The sequence below is a fragment of the Python bivittatus genome, unplaced genomic scaffold (genome assembly GCF_059951505.1).
Source record: "Python bivittatus isolate LINGU-HERP-01145 unplaced genomic scaffold, Pbiv_v1 ctg000610_np1212, whole genome shotgun sequence".
Lineage (NCBI taxonomy): Eukaryota > Metazoa > Chordata > Lepidosauria > Squamata > Pythonidae > Python > Python bivittatus.
The window spans coordinates 126,396-141,887 of NW_028277088.1; the positions used below are offsets into that span (position 1 = coordinate 126,396).

The 15,492-nt window shown below is 64.0% G+C and overlaps 1 protein-coding gene across 12 annotated transcripts; it reads right to left on the bottom strand.

Moving 5' to 3' along the window:
* Nucleotides 1–916: 916 nt before the first annotated feature.
* Nucleotides 917–15,466, bottom strand: LOC103051110 (uncharacterized). Of its 12 annotated transcripts, none has more exons than XM_088150044.1 (6): nucleotides 15,326–15,434; nucleotides 14,007–14,039; nucleotides 12,313–12,640; nucleotides 11,636–11,692; nucleotides 7,927–11,489; nucleotides 917–4,908 (listed from the first exon to the last, which is right to left on the bottom strand). In XM_088150044.1, exons 5-6 carry the CDS (start codon nucleotides 8,240–8,242, stop codon nucleotides 4,022–4,024), a joined length of 1,203 nt encoding a protein of 400 aa, XP_088006170.1. In that variant the 5' UTR covers nucleotides 8,243–11,489; nucleotides 11,636–11,692; nucleotides 12,313–12,640; nucleotides 14,007–14,039; nucleotides 15,326–15,434; the 3' UTR covers nucleotides 917–4,021. The 12 variants fall into 12 exon arrangements, 9 of the variants coding, with proteins under 9 accessions (XP_088006170.1, XP_088006169.1, XP_088006167.1 ...); XM_088150043.1 differs by lacking the exon at nucleotides 11,636–11,692 and adding an exon at nucleotides 11,830–11,953; XM_088150041.1 differs by lacking the exon at nucleotides 11,636–11,692 and having other exon boundaries at nucleotides 13,821–14,039; nucleotides 15,326–15,466.
* Between the last annotated feature and the right edge of the window lie 26 nt (nucleotides 15,467–15,492).

Sequence of the window (15,492 nt, forward strand, 5' to 3'; positions counted from 1 at the left end):
CACTGGGGGAGATGGGCAGAGAATAAATTGAATGCATCAACAAATAGGTGAGAAACCCCCCACACACACACCTTTTCACTGTAATTTGTCTCCATTCTTTTTTGCCCATTGAAGTCATGAGCCCAGCAAACAGGAGTGCGTGGGGAACCTGGTACAGAAATACATGTCAGATGTTAATGGATTTTCTAGAATTGTAGAGCCGGAAGGAACTGTAGAGGCCATCTAGCTGAATTCCCCTGCTTGACAGAGGGTTGACTAGCGTAGCGTTTCTCAACCTCAGCACCTTTAAGATGCGTGGACTTCAGCAACCCCCAGAATTCCCCAACCAGCATGGGTGGACTTCAACTCCCAGAATTCCTCATGCTGGCTGGGGAATTCTAGAGCCGCGGGTCCACGCATCTGGGCTAGAGCACCTGGCACGGATGACGTCCAGCCACTCCTTGAAGATCTCCAGCGAAGGAGAAGCCGTCCACCGCCACCTGCCCTCGCTGGCCAGGGAGGGAGAGGCCAGACGACCCGAGCTGGGGAGGCAGACTCCGCTGGCAGAGCGCTTTTAAACGGTTCTTTGCAGCTGCTCTCCCTCTTGGAGGACGAATCGGGCAAAGCAGGCCGACGGACCGACCTCAGGCTTTTGCAGCGCTCCCCACCCCACCCCACCCCACCCCACCCCACCCCACCCCACCCCAGAAGCACGTTGTGCAAACACGGCCTACCTAAAGGTCTCCAAGACAATTGGAAGGGTTAGTGGCACTGCAAGGAGGAATCACCGGTGCCACGGAGCTGGGAGGAGGAGCCTTAGGAGGCAACCACAATTCAACTCGGCAAAGTCACCCGGCAAAGACAGCCGAGCGATGCCAGCCAGGGCCTGTGGACTGAACCCACCCCGAAAGCACCAGAGCGAGGCACAGAAGGGAAGGCAAACATTTTATTCAACCAAGAAAGAGGCTCAAGCTGGTGGGGGGAAATAAGGTGCACGGCTGTTTGCATCAGGCGTCCCGCGGAGGCCCCGGCATTCCCAAGCAGCCAGACCCCACCTGGCACTTTGCTGCGTCCGTGGAAGGAGGGGCGCTCGGATTCCCCAGGAGGTTGTCGCAGGCCCTCTTTGCCGCAAGGGGCTGCACTGCGGTTCTGAGGAGCAGAGGACCGGGGGGGCTGCCCAGGGAGAGATGGAGATGGGGAGAGCAGGAAACAGACACCCCCCCAAAACCCTTCACTCGCCATGCAGTGCCAAGAGATTCTTCCACCCAACGCTATGTTCACCACTCCCCAAAAAGACAGTTCCCGCAGAAGACCCAAAGCTCAGGGTTGAACTGGGGAGCCCAGGTGCTCTCTGAGGCTGCACCGAGGGCTCCAGAAGACAGGTCCCAGCTGCCTGCTTCTGGAGAACTGGCCCCAGGAACCACCAGCGGCATCCCCCGGTGCTACTTTGGGGGGGAGCTACTCCCAGGCTGAGACTTGCCACCCGGAGGAGCTGAGACAGCAGCCCTGCAGAACTGGGGCAGGAAGGCGGGCACTCCATAGGGCGCATGGCACTGACCAGCCCTCACTACTGCAGGAGAGGTTTCCTAGTGGTGGGGGGCATTCTCTCCTAACAAGAGCTGCAGAACTTTGCGTATCTCCCCACACCCATGAGTAGGCAGGGCAAGGAAGGGACCCCCCAAATGACACACAGGATGATCTCTGCACCTGCCCTGCCAACCCAGAGGCTAGCCACTACCCCCAGTAGGTAACAGCCAGCCAAATGGCTGGAAGGTGTGGGGGCTTCGCTTCCTCTCCAGCCAGCAGGGACAGGACAGGCCTGGTCCTCACAAATTCTGCAAGCAAGAAATGGCAGCCTGCCCTCTCCAAGGCCACTGTGCTAAACTCAAGGTGGTTGATCTCTCGGGGCCTTGGCTCCTCCACCTGGCCCAGCTGACTGCCTTAAGACAGGGTGTCACCCCCCAAATGGGGGCTGCCCCTCTCTCTAGTTCAGTGCAGAAATCAAGGTGGGGGGCAATGTTTCATGGGCAAGGAGCTGGGGGGAAAGGGCTAAAGGCCAGAGGACAGCATGGCACAAGGACAGATGGGCCGGGCGGGAAGGAAAAGGCCGGCTTCTGGGGTGCCGAAATGGAAAGCTGGGTGGCTACCCACGGCCATGTGGCCTCTCCGCACCCCTGATCACACTGCAGGATTTAGCAGCAAACTGGTCAACTTTTGGGGTTGGGGGAAGGGCTTCTTGGTGGCAACACAGCAGGGGGAACCCCAGAGATCGCCTGCCCGAACCCCACACTGAAGCTCCCACCGGAATGCCTCAAATGAGCCAAAAGGTCCTGGACAGATAGCCTTTCCTGGCCTTCTAGCCCAGGGTGTTGACCCCCCAGGCCCAAATCCTTACGCCGCGTTCAAACATGCTCTCTGGGAAAATCCGTGGGAAATCCTCACGCCCCATTCTTCAGCAGATTCCTGCTGGAATCCTGCAGTGCGATCTCTCAGGCCCACAGAAAGGATGGGAGGGGTGTGCGTGAGCCGCCCAGTCCTTGTCCAGCATCAGCCCCACCCCCAGGCCCTTTTCTCCCGCCCCTCAGCTGGGGGACCTCTGCATCACAGCTGCGCATCTGCAAGGCAGCCCCCTCCTTCCCTCCGGCCTCCCCAGGATTTCCCACCACCGGGGTCCCCGGGTGCCTCGCCCAACTGCCCCTTGGCGTGCCAGGAAGTGGCACATCTTGGCACTTCAGCTGAGCCTAAGCTCGTAAGCACTGATGGGAAAAGCAGCAGGGGCTGGGGCGGGGGAGCGCTGGGTTGGTCTGCTCCCATCAGATCAGGAAATGGAGAGAGCAGCAGCCAGTCAGCCCTGCCTTTGGGCAACCTTCACCCGCCAGCTGAACCAGGAGTGTTTAAAAGCCTCTGAAACAGGCTGAACACGGTAACAGTCAACTTTTATAACGGACAAACTGAAGGGAAAGACAAACCACAAAGCAGCAGAGATGGCCGAGGCCAGGAAGGAACCCAAGAAGGCTGAGCCGGATGGCGGAGGGGCCGAGGCAGACGGAACTTGCCAGCGAAGGACCTCTCGGGACCCGGCTCCTCCAAGTCTTCCAGGAGCTCCTCTCCCCACTGGAAAGCGGTCCCCGTCTCCAGAGCAGCTCACCCCCAAGAGGCTTCTCTGCCGGACCCACGCTGGTCCTTCAGGCTCGTGGTGGTGCAGCAGCCCCAGAAGCCTTTCCACGAGGCGCAGCTCCTCCACGGATCTTTCTCCTCCCTAGTGCCATCCCCTTCCTTGGTGGACTCCCCGGGGGATTGTGTGATCTAGTTGCCCAAACATGCCAGGCTGCTCCGCCTTTTTCCAAAACGCAGCTGCCGACCAAAGTGTGTCCACGGCCAACGGCGCATCACGATCCTCTTTGCTCACGCTATGCCTCGTGGGTTCAAGTCCACAGGGAATGTCAGGGGAACAGCTCCCAAGGAGGTCAGCCCTTGCAAAGCTCTGGGGTGGCCGGCCAAACGACTGCCCCGATTCCTCTTCACCTGGGCCCTGGCGTCTTTGGCACAATTCGCCCCCGTTCCCCCTCGCCACCATGGCAGCCAGGGATGCGCGCGATTCTGCTACCGTCTGTGCTCTGCAGGCTTAGGAGGAAGGGCCATGTTCTTAATCAGAAAAGAAAAAAATTGGGATGCAAAATGACAGGACTTGCTCCAGAACCAAGTGGTGGATCAACTGCCGAAAAGGAGGAAGAGCGTACAAAGTGGGAGAAAGTCAGATATGGAAAACACCCTGGGTCTTCTAGCTTTGTTTCAGCTCGAGGTGGTGATCCGTGGAAAGGGGGCTTTATGGAGAACCTGAAGGGATCTTTTCCAGCCTGTTCCTCAAGCAACAGATTGCACAGACCGTGGAATGCAAGTCGGGGGGCTCCACGTTCTCCCCAGCAGCCGGTCCTGGTCCCTCTCAAGCCTGCGTCCCTCCACCCCTGCTGCCGGCCTTCTGCTCTGAACGCCTCCCTTTCCCCGGCGCTCTGCCCCTCAGGCATATCCCCTCTGCCCGGCCTCAGCTGGGGGTCTCTTGCTCCAGGTGGCTCCTCCGATGGGCAGCAAGGTGGCCTTTCTGGGAAAAGTTCTTCCCGCACGTCAGGCACTGGAAGGGGGCGTCCCCCGCGCGGAGCCTCTGCTTCGGGCCTTTCGGGGTCTCCTCCAGGCTGATGCCCCGCCGGCCCTCCTCTTTAGCTCGCTGGGTCCTCTGAGGGCCTGCAAGGCCACTTCTGCCCCCCAAGGGTTCCCCAGACCCCCGGCGGGCAAAGGCGGCTCTGTTCTGGTGGGGCTTCTCCTGGTGCTTGACCCTCAGCGGCCTCTGTGCCAAATCTGGCTCGCCCTCGCCACCTGGGACGTGCGCCTGCTGGCCCTCAAGGCCCCCCTGCTCCTGCTCCTGCTCGCCGGCCGTGCCACAGTCCCTTTTCTGGTGGGCCAGGAGGAGGCGCTCGTCCCGGAAGCTCTTCCCGCAGACGGGGCAGGAGAAGGGCCGCCTGGTGGGGCCCCCGTGCACACGCTGGTGGGTGAGGAGGTTCTGCTTGAGGCTGAAGCGCTTCCCGCAGACGCCGCAGCCGAATGGCTTCTCGCCGGTGTGGATGCGCTGGTGGATGATGAGGTTGTGCTTGAGGCTGAAACCCCGGCCGCATTCAGGGCACACGAAGGCCCGCTCCCCGGCGTGCTGCTGCTTCTGGTGGCGCAGGAGGCCCAGAGGCTGGCTGAAGCTCTCTCCACACATGGCGCACTTGTGCTCCTCTTCTTCCACCTGGCTGTGGATGACCAGGCCGTTCTCGTCCCCCGAGCTTTCCTCCCAGGCAGAGAAGGGGAAGGGCTTCTCCCTCGGCGGGGAAGAACCCTGGTGGGTCTGCACAGCTGGCTCCTGGTCTGCCCCCTCCATCGGGACCCCCCTCTCTATGGAGAAACAAAGAGCGGAGCTTCAAACAGAGCCTGGCAAGAGCGGCATCAAGGCACGATACTTCGCGGGGCCGCCCAACTCAACCCACGCAACTCTGGGAGGCCTGCAAAAACCCAACAACGTAAAACCACCACACGCAACGATAATCTCTAATGCGTGACCTGGTTCACATTCCTACGCTCTTCTGATGGGAACTTGCTCCTCCAGGCCTCAGCACTTGGGGAAATAAGCGCTTTTTCCCTAAAGGCCGGCGGGGCTGGGGCGGATCAAACCCTGGGGAGAGGTCGTTCTTGCCCTCTGGTCCCATCAGACGGCCCTGCTTCAAGGAGGGGACCCAAAGCACGCCCCCCCAATTAAACGGGGCAGAGGCTCTTAGGGAGCCCGGCCCCGTGCCATGCAGGGATCTAGAGGTGATCACCAGCACTCTGAATTGCGCCCAGAAGCTGCCAGGGAGCCCCTCTTGGGCAGCTCACCCAGGGGTCCGGATGGAGAGGTGCCACTGAAGCATCTGGATCTGGGGAAGAGGGCGCAGAACACGCTTTCTGGAGGAGGACCACTGGGACCACCCAAACATTGCCCAGGGAACTCTCTCGCGCAGCAGCAGCAGCAGCAGCCGCCGCCGCCGCCCGGGAGCAGGCCCACAGCCGACAGGCACCCGCTGTTTGGGGCCTGCCATCCTGGAAGCTTCAGAGCCCTCGAGGCAGCAAAGGAAACCCCTGTTAATTTGTGCAGGCGCCCGCAGATGACTGTTGCTTTTGCTAGTGACTTGCAGGCTTTAGCGCCGATTTGATACGATCACTGCTGACTTTTAATTTATTTAGCATTTCTGAGCTGCATCCCTTCAGAGGTGCAGGACAAAAATCCCAGGATGCAGGCGCTCCAGGAATACTGAGCAGGTTAGAGCCCAACTTGGTTAAGAGACCACCAGGAAATGCAGGGTGGTGGGGGAAGCTGGGAAAAAAACATCCTGGAAGAAGGGAGGCCACCTCCAGCTGGCTAACAAGAGACCTGCGCGCCAGGCCTGCAGCACTCCCAGGAGCTGAGCTCACAGACGAGGCCTTTCTGCTAGCTCAGTCCACGCTTTTCTTCCACGGCAGATGATTCTGTAATTGCCTGGTAACAATTTTACCTCTTAAAACCCCCTTTTCTGTCTGTTTTAAATGCACTGGCGTCTGTGGCGATGGGTGGCCTTGACTACCTGGGAAAGAGGAGGTGTCTTCTTCTCCACCCCACCCCACCCCACCCCACCCCGTTTTATATTTTTCCAACTCTTGCCGCCTCCAAAGCCGCCACTCTAATCTTCTGCAGGAGGGCCAAACCCCCCAGGAGGGTCCTGACTCCAAGCCCCCGCTTCTACCTGCAGGCCAGAGGCTCACCTGTGCCAGCAATCAGGCAGCGGTGCCCAGTTGGGGGAGGGCAAGGAAGCCGCGTGTGACCCAAATTCAGCGGGCCCACGGCAGAACTTGGCGCCCGTCTTTCCGACCCTGCAGGCCGCGAAAGCGAGCCCTTCGACAGAGTGCCAGCCTCACAGCGCTCACCGGCAGCTGCCCGGGAGCAGGCTGCAGGGTGGCACTCCATCTGGGCACCCTTGCTTGGAGGGCTCCCCCCGCGACTGCGTCGGGGGGATGCAGGGGTCGCCCCTGCACCCCAGCCGCCCGCGGTTCCCCGGCTCCGGGCTCGGCCCGAAGTCGCCGGGCGCACGATCCGCGGAGCCGAGCCACAAAGGAGCGAAGAGACACGTGGAGGGCGCTGCCCCGGCTCGCCTCTCGCGCCCCACCTGCGCCGAGCTCCAGGAGGGCAGGCGCCGCCGAGCAGCGCGCCGGCCGGGGCTCGCCCGGGAGGGAGGCTCAGCTCGGGCCGCCCTGCCCTGCCCGGGCCCGGCGGCGGCGGCGGCTCTGAGTCAGCGCCGAGCGCGCCGCCCCCGCCCCGGGGCGATGACGTCACCGCGATCGCGGCTCACCTTGGCGGAGGCGGCTCCCGCCGGGAGGACTACAAGCCCCAGAATGCAACCGGCGCGAAGCCCTACCTGGGCGCTGCGGCGGGGCGTTCTCGGGGCCGCAGACCCGGCCGGCGGCAGCGGCAGAGCCCTCCATCCCGCCGCGGAGAGCGCCCGCGGTCCCCCGACGCCCCTCGGCCCAACGGCACGCCCGCGCGGGCGGCGGGACCCCAGCCCCCCGCGCCGCTCTGCAAACGCCGGCGCCCCCGTTGTCCTCCTGCGCCCGCTCCAGAAAGGACCGGCGGGCGAAGGGATGCCACCAAGGTCACCCGCCCGGGCAGGGGCAGGGGCAGCGCCGCGCGGGCCCCTCGCGCGTGGGGGCCGCGCCGCCTCCCTCCCTCCCTCCCTCCGCGGCGGACCACGTGCGCCCAGCGGGGCCCAGGCCCGAAGGTCGGCGAGCCACAGGGAAGCGCGCGCCGCCGCCGCTGCTGACCTGGCGCCGCCGCCGCCTCCGGCTCGCCCGCGCCCCGGCCCGGCGGCCGCCCCGCGCGAGGCTTGTTGCAGTGTCTCCCGGCCCGCGCAGCGCGCTTCCTGCAGCGGCCGCAGCGGCGGCAGCAGCAGCAGAAGCCGCGCCGCGCTCCGCTCCGCACCGCCGGCCGCTTCCTGCGCGCGAGCGTGGCCCGCCCCGCGCAAAGGAGGCCGGGCCGCGGGCGGCTCGCGCGGGCGCGGAAGGCAGCGAGCGGTCGACCGGCGGCGGGGGGGCGGGGCCAGCCGGGTCCTCCCGCGCGGGCGCAGCCTCCGCCCCCCGCAGGCGGCGCCGCCGCGTCCCGTGGCCGCCGGTTCCGCAGGCCCCGCGCCGGGGCGGGCGCGGCTTCCTCCGCCCCTCCCTCCCCGCCGCCGCCGCCGCCGCCGCCACTACGGCTCCACCGCGGCCGGCGCGGGGTCCGCGGGCTGCACGACGCCCCGAGCCAGGGCGCCTCCCCGGGGCTGCAGCGGCGCCCCCGCCGGAGGAGGCCCGGCGGGGACAGCCCGCTTCCCCGGCCCCCGGAGGACCGCGGGGCAGCGCCCGTCTCCCCACCTCGCCCGCCGCGGGGATTCCGAGGCGCGCTGCTCCTGCTCCTGCTGCTGGAGGCTCGTGCGGGCCCCTCCCCTGTCCGGGCTCGCGGCCTCGCCGTCTTCCGGCGCACGTTGACGGGGCGACCGCCGCTCGGCAGCGTCGGAGGAGGTCCCCAGAAACGCGCCCGAGTCCATGCCGCCCCCGGTCGGAGGCCCGCCCCGGCCCGGCCCGCCCCCAGACGCGCCCGCTGCGCAGCCCGGCCAGGGGTCCCCCGCGGGCCGCGGGCCTCGCAGCCGCCGCCTCCCAGCCCTCGGGGGCGCTGGACTGCGGCTCCCATGGTCCCCAGCCAGCACGGCCAACTAGCTGCAGGGGCAGCGCCTGTTCGAGGGAGCCTCCCGGGCCCAAAACGCGCCCGCTGCCCCACCCCGGCTCGAGGCTGTCCGCGTCGCGTCCGTGCAACGAGATGCTGGCCAGAGCCGCGAAACGCACCCGGCTCCGCGGAGGCGCCCTCGGCGGCTCTCCTGGCAGCCGAAGCCCCGGGAGGGGCTCTGCGCCCGCCCCCTCCTGCCGGACTGCTTGGGCACGGCGGGCCGCCCTGGCTGCTTCCCGGGGGGGCGCCTCCGGCAGGGCTCCACAGACGGGGCGAGTCCACAACAGGCAGGCAGCACGAGGCCGCTGGCACAGCCAGCAGGCCCCCCAGCCCCCCAAACCTGCAGCGTCCAGCAGAGCCGCGCCCCGAAATCCCAGGCTACGGAAAGCAGCAATGGCCTCGCAGGGCGAGGGTCAGCCGGTGGCTGCAGCCCGGGCAGGGAGGGGGGCACCAGCACCACGGCCTTCAGGGATGCTTGGCGCCCCTGCCGCCACCCTGGCCAAGGCCAAAGAAAGGGCCCAGTTTGCAGGTTGCCAGGACGCAAGCGGGGTCACAGCCTGAAGGCCTGGGCAGGAGAGGCCAGACTGGCCGCAGCAGAAGAAGGCGAGGCAGACCCTCCGCGAGAGCACCATCTGGCCTCGCCCCAGGGCGTGACCGGGGCCTGTCTTTGCAACCACAGCTTGCTGCCACAACCACGCTGGTCAGGGCCCCAGCGGGGCCAGCCCGGGAGGGAGAGTAGAGAAGGGCTGCAGCTGCCTGCAGAGATGCCGCCAAGGGGCATGGGAACTGGCGTCTCCCAGCCACTGCTGTTTATGGTTCTGTGCGCTGCACAAATCCAGCGCATCGTGTGCAATCCAGAATCATTGTGAAGGAAGTGGGTGCAGCCCTCTGAGGGCCACTTCCTCAGGCACGAGACACCTTTCCTCCTGCTGCCTGTGGCTTCCCCCGGCACCCGCCTGCGCCCCTCAGTCCTTCCCTCACGCCAAGCGTCCAGCTCTCTGGCCCACCCCAGAGGGCATCGCTGGGCCAGCAAACAAGGCGGGAGGCCACGGAGGCTTCGCTGGCCAGAGAGGAGAGGCTCCCCTGCAGGTTCCTTTAAGGGCTGGGCAAGACCCTTGGGGCGGGAGAGGCTGCTCGGGCCTCGCTGCTCTGGGGATTCTGACCTCGCGCCAAGCTGCTTGCACACCTGCTAGGGTGCGGGTAACACAATAAGCCATAAACCGTGGCTTGCAGGGGGAGACTCAGCCAACCTGCAAAGCCACACACAAGCCAACCACCGCTTGGCTCAGCAGGATGTGCAAATCCAGTCCAAGAGGGCATGGTGCCAGCTTTCCCTGAAAGGGCTGGGGCTGGGTGAGAGTGTATCCAAGGCCCAAGAGACATTTCACCTCTTTTATACCTTTGGAGAAAGACAAAGCCCCCCATGATTTGAAGTCGGCATTTGCTATTTCACGGGCACAGCCAGGCACTTTCCATGGCAGCAAGAGGGAAGGGGTCGGGCCCCACCTTCTTCAGGGATATCTGACTTTCCATCTAACCAGCCATCCCGCATCTCCTGGTGGTCTCCCATCCCAACCCTTCAGGCACAACCTTGCGCAACATCTGAGACCCAGCCAATGTCCACATGAGGCCATGACAGAGGCATGAGGGTGGGGCTGCTGAGAGGGCACCCCCAGACCCAGCAACGAGTCTTTGCTTCCTACTCAGGAAAGAAAAGGAAACTGAGGGCTACTTCTCAGACATTTTAATCCAATGTTTGTGTCCCTCCCTGGGCAGAAGTAACGTCCCAAGAAAGGGCGTTAAATGTGCTTTGGCTACTTCTGACCATGTAGAACTTGGGCACAAGGGGTGCCATTTCAGAGCTCTCGGTCTTCCCCTCCTTTTTCAGTATGTGAGCCAGCCAGGACCCCCACGAGGGTAAGGACCCCAGTCACCCTGGGAGAGATGCAGTCCTAGCCGGGGAGGCTCTGCAGAGCTCCCCCAAGGGCTACGCAACGGAGAGGCTTCAGAGCGACCTCCGAGGCCAGGGTGCCTGGCTTCGACTGAGCCTTCAACAAAGGGCCCTTCGGTGCAACTCCCCCGCTGAAGCCCAGCTCCAGTCCCCTTCCCCAGTCCTGGTCTTGGACGTGCGCCACAGGAAAGCAACTGGCAAAACCGAAGTGGCACAGGGATTGCCGTGCCCCAGGTTTGCTCCAACAGAGTCAAGGTGCCCCTAAGGCCCAACTGCCCCCCGGGGCCCAGAAGAGTTGCAGAAAGCAAGGGGCAATTCCAGTGGGCCCATCCAAGTCTGCCGGCCATCCCTGCCCATCGCCAAGGTGAGACGTAGATGAGGTCCTGTGTGCAGCCTCCCTGGAAGCAGAAGGCAAGGCCCTTCTGCTGAGTTGGCTATTGGGGCCACACATGGCCCTCTCCACCCAAGCCGTGTCCTACGGGGCCCCGAATTTTACAGCCCAGAACAGGCCCTGAGATGCATCCTGCCGGTGCTTGGCGAGCGGGGGCTTCTGCACAAGGACTTCTCCCCCGTGTGGTAGTGCTGGTGCCTCGCCAGGTCTGGCTCAAGCTCTTCCCACACTCCCTACACCGGTAGGGCCTTTCGCCTGTCTGGATGCAGTGGTGGACGCCGAGTGCTGACCAGGACACCAACCCTTTCCCACATGTTGCAAATGTACTGCTTCTGCTCTGGGGCGGGGGTTGGGACCTCTGGCTTCCGGAAGACCCCCCTCTTCGTTTGGGACAGTGCCAGGGGCCGAGTCCCTGGTTCCACAATTAGGACCAGCTGCCCACAGAAGTCCCTGGGCTGGCTCAGCTGATCGGGGGCTGAAGAGGTCTTGACCATTGGCTGCCAGAGAGCCGGGCCTTGCCTGTGCACCTCCTGGCTGGCCAAAGAGAAGGCCCCCTCCTGTCCCCACACCTGCTCCTCCTCTGCAGCTCGCGTGGCCAGAAACTCCACTCCACTGTGGCCAGACCTCTGATGGCCCGTGAGTGTGCCCTGGGTAGGAAAGGTCTGCCACACAGGTGTGGCACTGGAAGCCCTTCTCCGCCTGGTGGGTGTGCTGGTACTTCACCAGGTGCTGCGTCTGGGTGAAGCCTTTCCTGCGGTCATCGCAGCTGTGGGTCCTCCCAGTACCGTGGTAACGGAGGTGCCTCACCAGGTTGGGCTTCTGCACGAAGCTCTTCCCACACTCGGTCCAGGGGAACGGTGCGCGGGTGGATGCTGTGGGAAGACCACCAAGTGAAGCCCTCCCCGCACTCGCTGCAGATGAACTTCTTCATGCTCTGCCAGCACCCCTCGGGCCGCTTCCCCTGGCTCAGGCCAGCCTGGGCCTCCTCCCGCTGCCGCGCCACCGCCCCCCTGCGCACCTTCTTCCTCTCCAGGGAGATCTGCTGCCTGCGGTGCACGTGGGGCCGGCAGTGGGGCTGCAAGAGAGTCTTGCTGCTGAGGCTACCCTGGCACTCGGGGCAGGCGTCGGGGCTGGGTGGGGGTCTGCTGGTGCTTGAAGGTGCTCTTTGCTGAAAGGCCCCCTTGCATTCAGGGCATTGGAAGGGGTGCTCACCGACAGTGTGGTGCTGGTGGCTGAAGCTTTGCTGACACATCTGGCTGGTGAAGGGCTTCTCCCTGATGTGGATCCTCCTGTGGGTGCTCAAGGACGGCCACCAGGCAAAGCACTTCCCGTGCTCCTGGCATAGGAAGGCCCCTTCACCTACACACGCTTGCTGGCCCCTGCCCACACCCCAAAGACTGCCCTGGAGCTGGGCCTCAGTCCAGCATGCCCCCTCCCTGCTGCTGCCCCAAGCCCCCTCTACCCCAGCAAAGCTGCTGCTGACACTGGCCAGCTCCTTGCAGCTTGGCTCTGACGGGTGGGGCACTACCCCCACCCCTGCCCCCTGCCAAGCCTCTGTGAAGACCCCGCTCTGCCGGTACGTCTCTCAGGCCTTTGCTTCACTTCCTTGCCTCTTGCTCCAGGGAAGCGTTGTCCCTGATTCTGACCCCAGAAATGACATCTGGAAGAGAAAAGGGGGACCTGGGTCAGACCTACCTGGAATTGTTGAGGTGGTGAAGAAGTGAAGGGAAAAAATCCAGCGTTTTCTCAGAGCAGCGCAGTTACAGAATCCGCAGCTCCTGTGCTGATGGGACTTGGTAGTTCTGTGAAATCCGTCAATCAACATTTGTGGGTGGCCAAGGGGTCCAAATCTGGAGGAATGTTGGCCATGACTCGCTGCTCGTGGGCGCCTCAGAGTATCTGGCTGGTCAGTGCAGGAACCTTGCGGCTGGACTGGTGTGGCGCCCTTCGTGGGGAGGGACCCGTTGCTCCCTGGTCCAAGCTGACTGGAAGTGGGTTGACCAAGGTTTCCTTAAGACAGGCACTGAGTGAACCAAACATGGCTGGATTCAGGCACTGCACTCAGCCAAACAACCCCCCCCCCCCCCCGGTTTGGGCTCCATGTGAGGTGTGAGCCCAGACCTTGATAGGCCAAAGAGGACTCCAGATAGTTCAGTATTCTTGGAGTACACCAATGACAGCTTTGAGTACACTGGAGGCCTTTGGTGTTATTAAGGCTGCACACCTGCTTCATAATCTCCAAGTGTGGCCGTCTGTATATAAATAAATGGACGTCTATAAAATAGATCCAGATCTTAAAGGGAAATTGCACGGGCTGCACACATGAAAAAGATCAACTGGCAATATTTGCAGGAGAAGAGCTATGTTTATGATAGCCAAAATCCAGAAGGAATCTGGGAGCGCTTTATCAGACTGAGAGATTTTATCCAAAGGCATCCCTTTTCATGAGCTAAGGGTCTCTTTATCAGATGCACAGAATGGCTGGACTTCTCACAAAGCATCAGTGATGCAAAAAGAAGTTAAAGTGGCCATGAAAAGCTGCAACACAACTGATCACCAGTAGCATCAGCAAGGCAATTGCCACCACCTTTCAAAGCTGATGCCCTCCAGATTGGCAAGGCTGCCTGGGGATTATGGGCCCCGTGGTCCTATACCACTAGCGGCACAGGCTAATCAGGGATTGAGAGGTGAGCTTTTGCAAATGAGGCCATTAGGGGAGCACCACAGGTCCCGCCAAGTCCCCCCACCCGTCAGCCTCAGTCGGTCTTCTTCCCAAAAGAGGCTGAACCTCCCTCTTTTAGAGCCACGTGAGCCCTACAGTTCAGAGGCTGAAGAAATCAGGGGCTTCGTACGCAATCTGTTCTACTGCCACATGGAGAACTGAGTCTTGGTTTTACCAAAGGTGGGCTCACCAAATATGCTGTTTTCTCATTATCCCTACAGCAGGGACAAGGAGCCAACTGTCAGTCAAGGCACACTGTTTCAGTTGTGTTGTTCTGATGTTAGTCTGACCTGATTTTCAGCCAGAGGATTTTTCTCTCCTCCATCTGAATTATTTCCATTTATGCCAGGGCCCTAATAAGGCACCCAAACGACCGCAGCTCGTCTGCCCTGCCAGGAGCATCTTGTCCGTCCTCCCCCAGCTTCTCTAATCCCTCCCTGATGGGGATGAACTGCAATCCCAGAAGCGCAAAAGCACCAGCCTTTCCATCTTCTGGAACAATTCCCAGGCCTCGGGCCCAAACCCTTCGGACCGGCTGGGATGGGCCAAAGGAACAGGACCCTTTTGGCTGAGAGCGCTTGGCTGCGGAGGGCGCTGCACGCCTGAGCAAGCCCCGTGCAGAGGGTTGGTTCCACCGGGTGCTCTCGACTCAAGACCACCACCTCACCTGGCCGCTGCATCCTTCCAGCCTCTGTGACACCTGGAGAGACGGAAAGAGGCTTAATACGAGGGAGGGGGCTTGACGTTTGTCACAAGGGGCATTCTCCATCCTCCTCCTCCTCCCTTTCCAAAACAGAAAAGAAACTGGCGGGGAGCAAGTGCGAAACCAGGAGCTGCGGAAGACCGTGCTTGGAGAGAAGCAGGGAGGAGACTAGAATCCCAGGCCTCTGATCCAGGATTCCATGAGGCCGGGACGCAGGGAGCAGCGCCTTGGGAACAGGGCCCTGGGCTGGGCACGGCTGCCCTGGGAGGGTGGGTGGGTAGCCGTGCTGAAGCCCCCCCGCCCCCCGGCCTGACCCTCCCAGACGGGCTTGCGAGAACCGCGGGGGGCTGCCAAGAGGGCCCCAGAGGAAGGGGAGTAGCACCGGCCACCGCCTTCGCTTGGTCCTGCACGGACTAAGGGTGGCCCGAGGCCAGGCCGTGGGGGCTCTCCGGGCGAGCCCAGAGGAGGACCGCGAAGCAGGAACCCCGGCCGAGCCACACGCGGCCTCTTCAGTTCGGGACTAGCGGAAAAGGGCCGGGCCGGGCCGTCCCGTCCCGTCCTCGGGGCTTACAGGGCGACGACTCCCCTCCGCCAGCCAGGCTTCTCCGTTGCGCGCTGGCTCAGCAAACCCGCGGGAGGCCGCGCAGTTCGCTTGTCCGACGCACGTCGCCGCCCACGAGGAAGGGCACCGAGCGGCCGCCCGCGGAGCTCCGCCGCTCTCTGCCGCAGCGGCGCCGGCTGAAGGCGCCCCGCGACGGGGCAGACAGCCGGCCTGCCTTCGGGGAAGGGTCCCGCGCAGGCTGAGCCCTGCCCGCCGCCGCCGCCGCCGCCGCCGCCGCGCAGCTCCGGAGGCGTCCGCCCGGGCTGGAAGAGCGCGGTGCAGCTCCCCGGAGCAGGCCGCGCGGCCCCCGGCCCGGCGCTCCCAGCCTCGCTCGGCGCAGGACCGGGGCGCGGCCCCGACTCCTCCCTTTTGCAAACGGCTCCCTTTAAGGGCAACCGCGGAGGGGGAAGCGGCCCCCCCGAGCTCGCCTCGCCCCACAAGCGGGGGGGATGCGCAGGCGGGCCAGGCAAAAGTTTCCCTGACCCAGCGGGCGGGCACGGGCACGGGCACGGGCAGCAAGGGGGCGCCGGCGCCGCCGCGGGGAGACCGGAGGCGCCCGGCAGGCGGGCAGGCAGGCAGGCGGACAGCCGAGGCGAGGTCCGCCCCATCCTCCCGGAGGACCCCTCCGCCCCGAGCTGCTGCGGCGGCCTCCCCTCCCCGGCACGCGCGCGGAGGGCCTCACCTGGCGCCGCGGGCTCGCCCCGGCCCGGCCCGGCCCGGAGACGCGGGGCCGCCCTTGGCCGTCCGCCGCAGCGGTTGGGCGCGGCGCCTGCCAATCCCGCCGAGGGGCGGGCCGAGCGGGGGAAGCGAGAAGCCGGCCGCGCGCCGGGCGAGGCTGCCATTGGCCGC